Source organism: Vanellus vanellus (assembly GCF_965231255.1).
Source record: "Vanellus vanellus genome assembly, chromosome: Z".
NCBI classification, from domain to species: domain Eukaryota; kingdom Metazoa; phylum Chordata; class Aves; order Charadriiformes; family Charadriidae; genus Vanellus; species Vanellus vanellus.
Window position 1 is genome coordinate 30,709,662 of NC_138908.1, and position 14,234 is coordinate 30,723,895.

The 14,234-nt window shown below is 37.0% G+C and overlaps 1 protein-coding gene across 1 annotated transcript in view; it reads right to left on the reverse strand.

Moving 5' to 3' along the window:
• The window catches only part of ADAMTS19 (ADAM metallopeptidase with thrombospondin type 1 motif 19), a gene marked incomplete at both ends in the record, with an annotated part of 149,614 nt that overhangs the window by 90,675 nt on the left and 44,705 nt on the right, over positions 1–14,234 (reverse strand). The window contains one exon of the mRNA XM_082497411.1: positions 7,284–7,327. Within this exon, the coding sequence (XP_082353537.1) occupies positions 7,284–7,327 (44 nt within the window). The remainder of the gene's footprint in view (positions 1–7,283; positions 7,328–14,234) is intronic.

Here is a 14,234-nt window from a genome sequence, read left to right on the forward strand (position 1 = left end):
ACCACAATCAGAACATGGCACTTACTTACACTTATCTGAGATCAATGAAATGCTGGAAATGTATCTTTCATAAAGCATCAGAAAAGCTCCATTTACTTTTCCTGAAACATCCTATTACTTGGGAATTTCAACCAGGCCTAGGAGTATGCACAAATGGTATCAGCTTTACAGGAAACGTGTTTGTGCAAAACAATACAGGTGTGTCAGCCAGAGATGTATTTAAAAAAAAAAAGCCACCTCACCTTACTGCAGTAAGAAGATAGTATTGAAACAATCAGCTGAGGTCATTCTATTTAAGGCAAAAGCTATCTTTCAATGACTCATATTCTGACATATTAGGTCAAACGGAACTCAGTTGATACATGCCAAGAAAATTCCTTGACGTTCCTCTGACAGAGGCATATCGTTTTAACTGAGTGGAGTAACAGGCTTATAGTAACTGAATCTGGAAATACTACTTTTTTGTTTTCCATTTTGTTGCAATCAGTGTTACAAGGACATTTTACTAGTTATCATAAATCTTTCAAAACATTAACTATATGGTCACAACATTTTACAGAGCATGTGCTGTACACCTGCAGACTTTTGACAAGGGATTGGAGAAGGTATTACCTGAAGAATGAGACAGCATAAAACAAGGCATAATACAAGGATTCAAGTGCTTAGCGTCTGATATCTAGAATGGTCTATCTACAGTAACAACTTACAAAAAACCAAACAACTACCAGCAGGAACTGCAATTAATATTCACTATAGGATAGTATTATTAAAGCAACAGTTTTCAAATAGTAGAATAGAAGATTTTTTGTCTGCAGATGATTTTTAAATTCTACATGTTCTTTAAGGATAAATTTACTTGGAGCTTTACAACTTCCAGTGATATGACAAGCATACCAACTTTTTAGATTTTCTTAAAAGCCACATCATAGGCACTAGAAATGCAGACAATGAAACAGGCTGAATGGAGAGGAAGAACATGCCGGGTTCCCTTCCTGATTCGCTCACTTGCTAATTCATTGATCTTCTGCAGGTCATTCAAACTGCCAGTATTTCCAGCTGCAGCAATTATGTCATTACTGCACCTTTTGGAAACTACTTTGAGATGATACTGCTCCAAGAAGACCACTATATGTCCCTCAACACTTCCAGGGCATCAGCAAGCTCTCAGGGACCCTGCTAGAACCTATCCATTAATCTAAACCTACAGCTTTGATGCAAATAGCAAGCTGTATAGAAGCTACAAACAAAATTTTACAGCTTTCTGCTAAGATTTGCTGAGTCATTTTGCTGGCACAAAAAAAGACTGGAAAAAGAGGCAGAGGGATGCTACACAAAGGCAGTGAGCAGCCTCCAAGCAGGGCAGTCCCCGAAAGGACATGTAGTCCCTTAGAAACAGTCATTCCCTCACTTCCTGCAGATTAACAAGGCCTCAAACTGATGCCAACACAAGATGATCATCATTTTACAATCTGCCCATGCCTGTAACATTTTACACTAAGAACTCTCTATTATAACGCTTCCACAGAAGACATAGAATCACAGAATCATAGAATGGTTTAGGTTGAAAGGGACCTTGAAAATCAACTAGTTCCAGCCCCCCTGCCATCGGCAGGGACACCTCCCACTAGACCAGGTTGCTAAAAGCCCCATCCAGCCTGGCCTTGAACACTTCCAGGGACAGGGCATCCACAACTTCTCTGGGCAACCTGTTCCAATGCCTCACCACCCTCAGAGTGAAAAATTTCTTCCTGATATCTAATCTTAATCTACCCTCTTCCAATCTGAAGCCATTACTCCTCATCCTATCACTACATGCCCTTCCTTGTAAAAAGTCTCTCCAGCTTTCTTGTAGGTCTCCGCAGAGCCTTCTCTTCTCCAGGATGAACAATCCTAACTCTCGCAGCCTGTGTTCACAGGAAAGGTGCTCCAGCCCTCTGATCATCTTCATGGTCCTCCTCTGGACTCACTCCAACACGTCCATGTACTTCTTGTGCTGAGGACTCCGAAGCTGGACACAGTACTCCAGGTGGGGTCTCACAAGAGCGGAGTAGAGAGGCAGAATCACCTCCTTTGCTCACATTTCTTTTGTTGCAGCCCAGGATGCAATTTGCTTTCTGGGTTGCACATGCATATTGCTGGCTCATGTTGAGCTTCTCATCAACCAGCACCCCCAAGTCCTTCTCGGCAGGGCTGCTCTCAGTCCAATCTCTGCCCAGCTGTATTTGTGTTTGGGACTGCCCCGATCCAGGTGCAGGTTGCACTTGGCCTTGTTGAACTTCATGAGGTTGGCACAGGCCCACTTCTCAAGACTGTCAAGGTCCCTCTGGATGGCATCCCTCCCCTCCAGCATGTTGACCACACCACACCGTTTGGTGTCATCAGCAAACTTGCTGAGGGGACTCGATCCCACTGTCCGTGTTGCCAACATTAGCTAGCAGCAAACAAATGTAATCCAAAAGAAGTATGTCTCAGAGACTCAAAATCTTCATTGCTACAGTGAAAAGGTAGACAAAGGAAGGGAAATTCAAGATTTCTTCCTGAGTTGATTTGTTAGCCTAATCCTTGAAGGGAGTGAGACAATGTCTGTTGATTTCCATCTGCTGGTACTAAGGTTAGTGCAATAATCCACTAACAAGTTGCCCTATGAATCGGCGCTCCTTTTGGTTACCTGAATATGGTAATACCAGAAGATACATGTACAAGAACAATACAGCTTGTACTAGCCCCCAGTTTACATTTCATGTTGATTCTTTCAGTAGAGACTTAATGTCCTGAAAATTGACAACTGAACTATTTCTTAGAATTTTCAGAAATTCAATGAGACATCTACATCAATAATTTTACCTGTATACAGCACAAGAGAAAGAACACTGCCCCAAGTTACCACAAATTTAAAAGATAGGTCCGTCTGACTAAGCTAATCAAACCTGTTTAGAGGACAGAAATGACATGATCACAAAGAACAGTTGTTTTCTGGGAGAAAAGAATCTTGGACAATTAAAAATCTCAACTGTTTTTTTAATAAGCTAAAGTAAATTTAATTTGTATATAAACATCTTAATATTCTTCCATAAGATATTAAGAATATCTTAATATTCTTCTATATATTCTTCTTAATATATAAACATCTTAATATTCTTCCACCCCCAGACAAGCCTGCTGTTTGTTTTAATCACAGTATGTTCTTGATGATCGTACAGTAAAGCAAGGTCTGAAACTTCTCATTAAGCTACTGATGAGCTGTAAGAATCAGTGGTGGAGCAACAGGATCTCACTTCCGTGCAGGAGCAGGAAACAGAGAGCACAAATATCAGCAAAACAGCAGAGGGAAAACAAAAAAAAAAAAAAAAAAAAAAAAAAAGAGTGCTGTAGCCAACCAACTAGAGGAAGTTCAAGAACACTTGGGTCTGATCAATTTTGATCCTAAAACAATTGCCTCGTGGTTCTCCACCCAGAAGCAATTTGACAGGGGCTGTGACAATTGGCAACAGTGAAATTCATAATAGCTTAGCTGAAATCAGTTGACCTGGACTGACTGATAGCACATCTTATTGTTTCACAGAAACATGAGACTAGTCAAGGAAGGCATTTGAGTTACTCTGGATTTACAGTGTGAAGTAAGAAAGTAGCCCCTGGCTACAGTAGAGCTTACCAAACACTTCTAGCAACAGTATAATAATTAATGTAACTCTGAAAAGCATAAAATAAAGACATTCTACTTTCTAAACTTTGACACACATTGGGAAATTGAATAAAATTCTCAACTCATTCTTCTATTTCTGCCTACTTTTCAAAACTATCAAACATGAAGTATTAACACATTTTGTGTTTGATCACCAAGATAGCCAGAACTTTTTCCTGGTTAAGAATGCAGAAATCTGACAAACATTCCAAAACATGTTTTCTCTCATTATGGAAAAAAAGTCTTATTTTGTCCACCTTAAATACTTTTGGGCAGGAATATTCAGAAGACTGGCACCATGTATTTTATCTCAAAATCGAGAGTGAAATTCTATATTTCTAGGGAGCTTTGACACGTTTCTGATTTTGAGTAAACATTCTTTTCTGGTTAACAGAGTTCTTGGTTAATGTTACCTTTAAAGCATTAAATCTTCATATAAATCATTCTGTTATTTTAAGAGACAATGAAAAACTACTAACTGAAGAGTGCATTAGCTCTGTACTTTGAATACAGCAAGACCAGAAGCAGAAAGAATTGTATTGTTTGCCACCTAAATATATGAAAACTTTGTCTATATAACAGGATACTGGCCCTTACTCCATCTGGCTTAAGTGGGTACTCACATCCAGTCTGAAAACTGTGAGTCTTGGCATTTAATGAATAAACAATAAAAACAGTATTTGTCTGTTTAGTATCCATCACTGGGAAGAACTATGATCTAACATGACAACCCTTTCCAATAATGAGGTCCATCCTGTAAATGTTCCTTTCTCATGACTTTCATTTCTGAATTATGTAATGTTCTACAAAGATCACCTTGACTGCCTCATGTACACGTACAGTTGTTAACATTTGACAGAGAATTGCCTTATTCCACTCTTTACGGTAGACAAAAGCCTGCATTGCGGATTTTTCTTTGGAGGCTTTTGGGGTGAAGGAGGGGCAAGCTCTGGACAGATAGGAATTGTACAGTTGATACTACATTAGCTTTTCTTATCTACTTTCTTTGGCAAATTCTATAATTTATAGCATGTTAAACATCCCTGGAATGTGCTGTTTCCTTTTGCCTATAAACATGTTGTATTAAGATCTATAGTAAGATCAAGCTGCTCTCCCACACCTTTTACTCATGATCTAATCTAAGACTACAAATCACCATTTGCGTTTTCCTAGTGAAGACAAAATCAAAAGAAAAGATGCCAAGAGTAAACCACCATATACCTACATGTACTTTCAACAATTCTGTATATAAACCTGCTATCCTAAAAACACCAGTATAATACATCCATGCTAGTAAGACAATTAAAAAATTATCTTCAAGAGAAATGCACCAAGTTCTCCCTAGTTTTCTGAACACTCTTCCTTAGATCAGCTCAGATGATGGTGGACAAGAGCTTCAGAAAGACATTATCTTTTTAAGAGTGAGCATGGACCCCCAGTACTGTAAATGTGCATGGAAGAAACGATACACTGAATTTATGGAAAGGCGCTATATTCACCTGGAAAACTAATGATTAAATTCATATAATAACTGATGGAACAACAGGAAATGAATGACCTCAGCTTTTGCTGCACAATTGTAGATATATGGAAGAAAACTACACATATGAACTATGTTTCAATTACAGAATGACAGAATGGTCAGGGTTGGAAGGGACCTCTGGAGATCATCTAAGTCCAACGCCACTGCCAGAGCAGGGTCACCTACAGCAGGTTTCACAGGACGGCGTCCAGGTGGGTTTTGAATGTCTCCAGTGTGGGAGACTCCACCACCTCTCTGGGCGGCCTGTTCCAGTGCTCCGCCACCCTCAAAGTAAAGAAGTCCCTGCTCACGTTCAGATGGAACCTCCTATGTTCAAATTTTTGCCCATTAGCTCTTGTCCTATCACTGGGCACCACTGAAAAAAGACTGTTCCCATCTACCTGGCACCTTCCCTTTAAGTATTTATAAGCATTGATAAGACCCCCCTCAGTCTTCTTTTCCTGAAGAAAACTGCAAACAACAATACCCAGAGTGGGAAAGTCCACAACACTCATTCCACAAAGTGCCAAATTAGACAGCCAAGGTCTCTACTTCATTTTGCTTATCACTATATTAAGACTGCAAACTCTTTACTTCCTGTGCACTCACAATTAATGCACTGCCTCATTTTCAACTTTCATTCAAGTTTCTTTGTCACAATGTGCGTCAGTTCAATCTTATCTCATTTAGAATTCCACAGACAAATTCAGAGATATATAGTCACTCTATTACCTCCAAGGTTCAACCAAAGAGGAAAGATTTTTCAGGGAAAATCTTTGAATACATTCACTTCATCTGTGAAATCCAGACAGTAGCCTATCCTGATTTAGATATACCGGAAGTAGTCCAGATTTGATCTTCAGCTTAGATCAGCATACGATGCTGAAGACTTCTTGTCACATTGCTTACTCTTTCAGCTGGAACGAAACATTTTTCACTCACAAGACAAAAATAAATGCCTCTGAGCACCAGCCATACAAAATTCACCTAAGACCAAGATACCAATTAGTGGAAGAACACTATGAATTATTCACCACTAACTGCTGAGAGAAACACTCCATTCTTCATTTAGAAGGATTCTTTATTGATATCCACCCCACAGACACGCTCACATAGGCTTGGAATGATACAGCAGCAAAAGAAAAAAAGACCAGTAGGAAGGAGGTAATATAGTTTATATGAGAATTCTCCTCATTGCTAAGAGTATTAAACGGGGGGGGGGGGGGGGGGGGAGGGGGGGCATAAATCTACTTTCCCACTACCTAAGAGGGAGTACCAACATGACAATAGTTAATGGTCCATTACTATCATCCTAATCTTACTGAAAAAAATGTGGGTTCTGAATACTTGTATCTACATATAGAACTGTTAAAGACTTCTATTAGCCAAAAGAAATTCTAGGGTAAAAACATGCTATGACATCCTTCATTTAGTGACACAGCATGTTTTTACCCAGAATTAGGACTGAACAGAACAATCGCTACCTTTTCCTACCTTTTCCGCCAGACATTTACACTGAAAAACCATCTTGCCAAAAGGGTGTGAACTAAATTTTTTTTGATAGAAAAACTTGGTGCAGCTAACACTCACTTTAATCGAAGATGTTAGAAGGTGCCTTGCACCATAGTTCACATCCTGTACACTTCAGAAGTTACATAGTTCATGAACACTGTATTACTTTACTACATTATATTCTTACAGAGACTTTTTTTAAACATCATAGACATATTCTCACCAAAGATAAAAGTGGATAAATCCACTGCATAAAAAAAGAATCATAAACACATTTATTCTGAATTAAGAATATTAAAATAATTTGGTATTAAACTGTCAGTGAGATTAAAAGGAAAATTTTTAAAAGTTTGCTCTATGAATGAGATGGCAATACTGTACTTATTTTGCTAGAAGCATACACAAATCTAACAAAGTATTATTGGATTTTAAATTTATTTTACATTTCAGCTAGTTACAGCTATCCATAAGTGATGCTGTTGTCATCTTTTAGCTTCACACCTCTATTTATGTAACACGTTTTATGAAGTGGTTTATACACACAGTCTCTTACATTTATTTACTTACCAACAGTATCACATGGTTCATCTTTATGTACACAGAAATCCTTCCTAGAATTGGGGGGGAAAAGAAAAATGTTAAGCAAGGCAAGCTGTCAGACCGGTAACGACTGCGTGACCTATTTACAAATATTTTTTATGGCTCAACGAATAAATACAGAATACCATTATCTCAACAAAGAGCATGGGGAAGCAAAGGCCAAGATTACCCAGAACACTTAAACTTCAGTTTATTTTCAGAACAGATTTAGGAGTAGTCAGGTGGCAAAACATGTACCATATATTTAAATTGCATTGTACCTAATTTCTGGTTTGGTTTTTTTTTTTCCCCCATGTAAGTATCTTGAAATGCCACAACTCTAAAGTTAGTCTTTCTTTCATTTGAAATGAAAATATCTTCAGTGCTTAATATCAGGTCCAAAAGCAGCATTGTAATGCAGCATTTAGATCAGAGACAGAGTCAGAAAGTTTTTGTGCTAAAAAGTCAATGGTTAAAATGACTAATAGGAAGACATTCTGGAGAAGCATTTCTGCTAGAGCAACCCATTCTAGTAGTGGAAGATTTAAAAATCAACTCTCTGGGAGAAGTCTATCTTATCTCCAACACAGTTTTTAGTAGCCATAGCTCTATAAATAAGACTACTCAATTGCACGAAGTAGAATAAATATTTAATCTCCTTGTTAAACAGCATCTGTTTGGGACTCATTTTAATTTCACACCTATTTTACCTGATCTCAGAGACACATAACAAAGGTATCAAAAGAGCAAAGGAAAAGCTTCTTTTTACTGGCGTATTTATAATTCATGCTATTTTTTTATTTTAAGCAAAAATAGGGCTGCTGAAGTATGCAAGAACTGGAGGGCGGGGGGGAACCAACAGGTGAAAAACAACACCTCCCCACCCCCTTCCATGTATAGCATCTAAGCAAAATACAACTTAGTTCCCTGAATTTCCTTCCAATATGTAGTCAAAGAAAGAAGCTTCTGTTCTTTAGCTGTACCACAGGGTAATAGTCTCTGTTTTTAAAGAGGGATCATATGGGCCAGAGGGATTTCATTTTGATACTCTGTCTATGAAGGTACATAGATATGCACATACATTGATACAGATAAAGATACACACATATATAAACACTCATTTTCCAGGTATAAAAATGCATGAATTGTTTGACGCATGACATGACAGAGCAGACTAGTGATACTTATCATTTCTACAAATGTAACTAGTCCAAGAGCTTTCTGTTTGGGATTATTTTTGTTTCCCACAGACTATTCCCTCAGAGCAATTTAAGCCCAAAAGCAATGTCAAGCGGATGGCAAATTTCTGACACTTGTTAAACGCCACACAGCCAGAGATACAGGGTTATATAGCTTTTGATTCTCCAGCCACCATTGCCATATAATTACAGAGTAGAGAAGCAAAACAACAGTGCTAAAACCAAATCTTGTGAATAAACTGATAAAGTCTGGGAATCCACTTAAACAGCCCTGGAAATCGAGCCAAAGGTGGCAAACAAGAAACTATAATCAGATACAGAAGAAAGTTCTTTTATTTTTTCAAACCTGCAACAAATTGCATTGGGTTGTAACACAATTCTTTGTTTTGTGCTATGTTACACAAGGGACTTATTGTCTTGTTAAGCAACATGACAGAATGATTAGAAATATGGTACTTGTGGTGAAGCAAGAGAACATGTGTAAAGACAATCTAAGGACATAGTTTGTCTTCCACGCACACTCATACAACTACCATAAATATTAACTGATGTAAGAAGTAAAAAAAAAAAAAAAAAAAAAGAAAGAGAGCATACCTTCAAATGTACAAGAATACCATCTGACATTTAAAAACTGCCAATATCCAAGAGGTTTTTGCTTATGTAATAGCTTTGTTCTCATACACTTACTGAGCTGTTTTTGTTTTGTTTTTCCTTCTTGGCTGACTCTGACTATGGTTATGCTATGCATCCAGAGTTTCATTATGGGACTTGGGGGAAATGGTACTGCTATGTTTTGGCAAGAGGGAAGTACAATAAACCATTCTTAGTTCCTGATTTACATTGAAAGAATGTAATTCCTCCTTTAATTTCCACGAATATGAAAGCATTACATACATTTGAGACTACGCTCCTTAGTAAAGATTTCAGGTCTAGCTCTCACAGAAATTGTTCCCTAATTCCCACACAGTAACTTAAATATTCCATCATATTGTAATGATGTTCCTGTCTGTATATATAACTTACACACACACACATATATATACACACCTCTACACTTTACATATATGTGGAATTGGCACACTGAAACTACACAAAACAAAAGAGAGGATATGGACTGTTCCAAGTAAGAGGAGGCATAAAATAGAGCAATAAAGCACACTACAAAGCCCTCGGAAAAGCCACTGAGATTATTTGCCTTTTTGCTTTTCCTCCCTTGTCTTAGCAAAACAGGGCAATGATATTAGCATTACCACTAATAATATAGAAGTTTTGTGGCAGAAGTTAGTAACCAAGTCCAACACTGAAAGTAAGAAACTGGATAAAGCACACTAAACTCCCCTTCTAACCAGTATCCAGCACACAACTTCTATTACTCTAAATGGTTACTTTGCATGAACATGGAAGGGAGAAGAGGTACTTATTCAAGTGAGAGAAAAGAGGAGCTTTCATGAGATTTAGGACTGATTTCCCAGCTTGAACGAGTTGGCTAACCCTAGAAAAGAATTCTAAGCAAGAACGGGTAACCACTAATCCATTGTTTCAGAAAATTATATTTAGTTAGTGCCTTTTTAATTGACTACATATAGCATTATGAAGGGCCTTCACAGCAAACAAAGACCAAATATCCAATGTCTAAATATAAAATATCTCATTAAATTCTCTTTTTTAAAATAAATCCTGATGTGTAGACGGGATGTATAACAAAAGACAACAAGAACAGCAGAGCAAGACTAAAGAAGAATCCAGACTTATTTTTAATGATTAGTTTGCACCAATTTGTCATTTTAGATAAATTTAACACTTGTTTTAGGCACACTGTACGAAAGACCTATTTCTTCTCAAAGCCAGTTTATCATTTCCTTCCATATGCTAGAATGGACAAAAGAAGAAACAGAAGAGGACAGATAATGGATTTTACCAGTCTGCCAAGTCTTCATTCTGGCTTTCACCCTACTTTCAATTTCTTAACTTCTCTAATGTTCGTAATTTTGAAAAAAGTACAGCAGGCTTGAAACTGTAGTCTAACCCCTGCTGTTGTCATTGATTCTAGGACTTACAACCTTTTAAAATGTTGCTTGGGCAATAACCCTCAAATACAAGTTATCTCAAATCACAAGTTTTTTTATAAAGAATAGTTGCAATTAATGGCCCCTGTGTCAAATAACATCCTCATCGTATTGCAAATGCCTTCATTTGCACAGTGCTAAGTAAATAATGACAACATTGCAGATGTTCTTATCTCTTCAAGTATCAGGACATTCTGAAATAGTTCTGACATATAGACTGGGCACATACTTACTAACTAATAAATGCACTTAATTTTTTTTTTAAATTAAGATCAATTTTGGAGTTAATGAACCACAAGATAAATTACATATTTACTAGTCAGTTGGAAATTTAAACAAATGGACAATGTTAGTACCATAAATGTTATTTCAGAAACTGTTTAGTATTTTGAGGGTAAACCTCAAATGAACCAGTATGCCCTGGATGGTGTATTTTAGCAAATCAGGACATACTATATTTACATACTTTAAACAGTTAAGAGATGACTTAGGCTTTGTACGGTTGAACTGAGGTTAAAAAGGATAATACAAATAGGTGTTTTTCTAAAGTTCATCTTTCAGCCAAACTAAAAAATACCAGCTCAGAAGTGTGATAAGTGAATTAATAACTTAATTGAATTTGTAGTTAACATCTCAAAGCAGATACAGAATTGTTAGGAAGCCAAGGAAGGTGTTTTTGAGTGGAGTCCAAAAGAATCTGGACTCAGCGTTAGCATTAAACGATGACCTGGAAGAAAATAAGAGAGCACTGATGGTAAAGTTTGAAAATACAATGAGTTCTGGTAGCATACAAATAGGAATGAAGACAAATCAATTTTTAAAGATGTCTAGTCTGAACAACTTTTATTTTTATGTAGCCAAAACTGGACCCTCAAACTTGATCAGATATGGCAACAGCATGACAACAACAACAAAAAGAAATGAGCATTTGAAAACAGGCACTAGGACTGAACTCTATCCTTGGATAAAGATGCAGGAAAATATCAGACGTGGCACCAGTACAACCGTTCACACACTACTGTGTCCAATTTTGGTGTTTATGCTTCAAAAAACAATTTGAAAAATGGGAACAGGTCTGGAAAGAGCTAAGAGAATGATTACATGTCTGGGAAAGAGGCTTAAAAACCTCTCTTAATTAATCTAAGAGAAAGATGAGTTGTGACTTGATCACAGCCTACAAGTATTTACATAGGGAGGAGTTTTCTAACAGCTCTTTAGTCGCAAAGGGTAGAAAGAGTTGAAAGCTGAAGTAACAAAAATTAGAAATAAGACATAACTGTGCATTCTGAAAAGTAAATAACTGGGGTAATAGTCTACTTCACAACACAGTTAATCTTCATTTATTTTAAATCTTTGTCTTAAGGCTGTCTAGCTTTCTTATTCACCAGAAAAATAAAATGTAAAAACATCTGACCAAATTTAATGTTAGGGACTTCCCCTAGATAATCAGAGATTTAAAATTCTGTTTAGGTCCATGTAATGCTACATTGCAGAACTGTACGAGTGAATAGAATATACGTAGCCTGCGTACTAAAGCTCAAAAAAACAAGCTGATAGAAACAGGTAAATTCATGCAGATTTTTCTCACGTGTGTTCTTACAAGCATTACCACTTCACATATTCAAAACCCTTGAACTTAGAGAAGAAAACACTAAAACCCACAGCACGTGATGACTTAAAATTACTGGGATTTTTAAAATACACAAGATAAAAATACATGTCTTAAAATCAATGTGATAAACACAGGAGATACAGTGTTTTTTTAAACAAAGGACACCTTTGATTCTAAACTATGCTCTTTTCATGTTTCCATGCTTCCTTCTGCATCTACAGTCCTACAGTAAGGACAAATAGTAAGGACGTGTGAGGTTCTCATGTACTGCCTTGATGTCTGCTGTTAATATCAAAAGAAAAACAGTAAACAACATAAAACTTTGCAAAATTTTCAAGAGATCTGGCGGTCTTGAAATTACAGTGATGCAAAAACACCACTATGAAGACAAAATTAGGAATTTCATCTCTCACCACGCACTTGCAAGAATTCATTTTTCTAGAGCTGAATTTCACTAGAAGTTTAAGAACAGCAATAGCAGCTTAATAAACCAATCTCTACCCCATTACATTTCAACAATTTTTGACTGCCAAACACTGCAACCTATTTGGATGACCCTGTAATATTAGTTTCTGTGCAGGGGTCATTCACAGGTTTCCACCCCCGGCTTTCTTGAGGAGGTATTTTTGGTTCAAACCATTATCATCAGAAAGGTAGTAAAAAGCAAAGTCAGGGAAAGAACTGTACTTCTTGTGTGTGTTGGAAGGTAATAGCAGCACTTAATAAATTCTTGTCCAGTCTTTGGGGAGAGTGCTGGAGGGTTGGAACGATTGGAAATGAAACAATACTTAGCAAATCTAAGTGCTCTTTATGCCATTGTCTACTTTTATAGAATGAGGCACTTTCTGACAGTGAAAATGCCTCACAGCATCATTTCAGTTACATATGTTACGTATCACGCAGAACAAAGGGATTTCAGATAACACTGATGAAGATAAACAGCTGATGTACACTGTGAACATGGAATATCACTGTGTATCTGATGAATATTAGGAGAATCAGAGATCTACTTTCTATCACAAGCTCACATGAAAACGGCAGTTCTTAGGAGAATACAGAACTTCATTTTTTTTTTTAAATTGTTTTCATATTTACTAAATTTCCTAAAACAATATTGTGACACAGATCAACCTATGCACTGGAAAAGAAGCATGATTTTTAAGTGAAGTTAGATTCTCCCTCATTCTTGTATCTTTTTTTTTATTATTTTTTAAATTCACATCAAAGCTTTCATTACATTGTTTGCAATAGGGGCAATATGAGAACTTAAGTACGGTCAAAGAACAACTGTGGATGCCATAGGCCTTTTCCTGCTTTATTTTCAGTTACCTCATTCAGGTCAGGAAACCCATGCAGATAGCAACTGGTAATACCATCTCAGTGGCCACCAAAATCAAGGGCTTATCTCTGTGCGCTTGCACGCTGTAACTTCAAAGGCAAGGAACATGTTGACATGCCATAGTATTTTTTTTCCTCAGAGAAAAGTACTTCATGATGTGTATATCTCTAAAGTAATAGTGCTAATTTATAACTGTGAATCGGATCATTTTATCAAGAGTCCTTAAAACAATTTCTGTCTTAATTCTCACATTCTCCTTTTACTTAACCTCCCTGGGGATCTTATCTAAATACACTATTCAAACTTTTTCTTTCTGCCTTCCTTTCACTTTATGGCACCACATTCTAAACAGGACATTACTTCACCAGAATAAACCAATTTAAAGGGCAACTAAAAAAAAAGGTCACAGGCTCAAACAGGACTACAGTAAAGTAAAACAAACAAATTGGCAGCAGATTCATATGCATCAATACAGCCTATTTGGGCAGCAGAGAAAGTTGTGGGGAGAAGACGGTTTTGCTTTCCACTTCATGTAACAAATGCAAAAATAAGTACCTTTTGCATGAAAAGCCTACGACGGCTCTTTGACTGTTGAGTAACAGTCTCTATTACACACACATTGTGCTCTTTGTAGTTAGGCACAAAATGTTATCTCTGCAGAATACTCAATACTTCATTTCTAACTCTTTTGGTTACTAACAACTGGCATGCGAAAGCACAGGA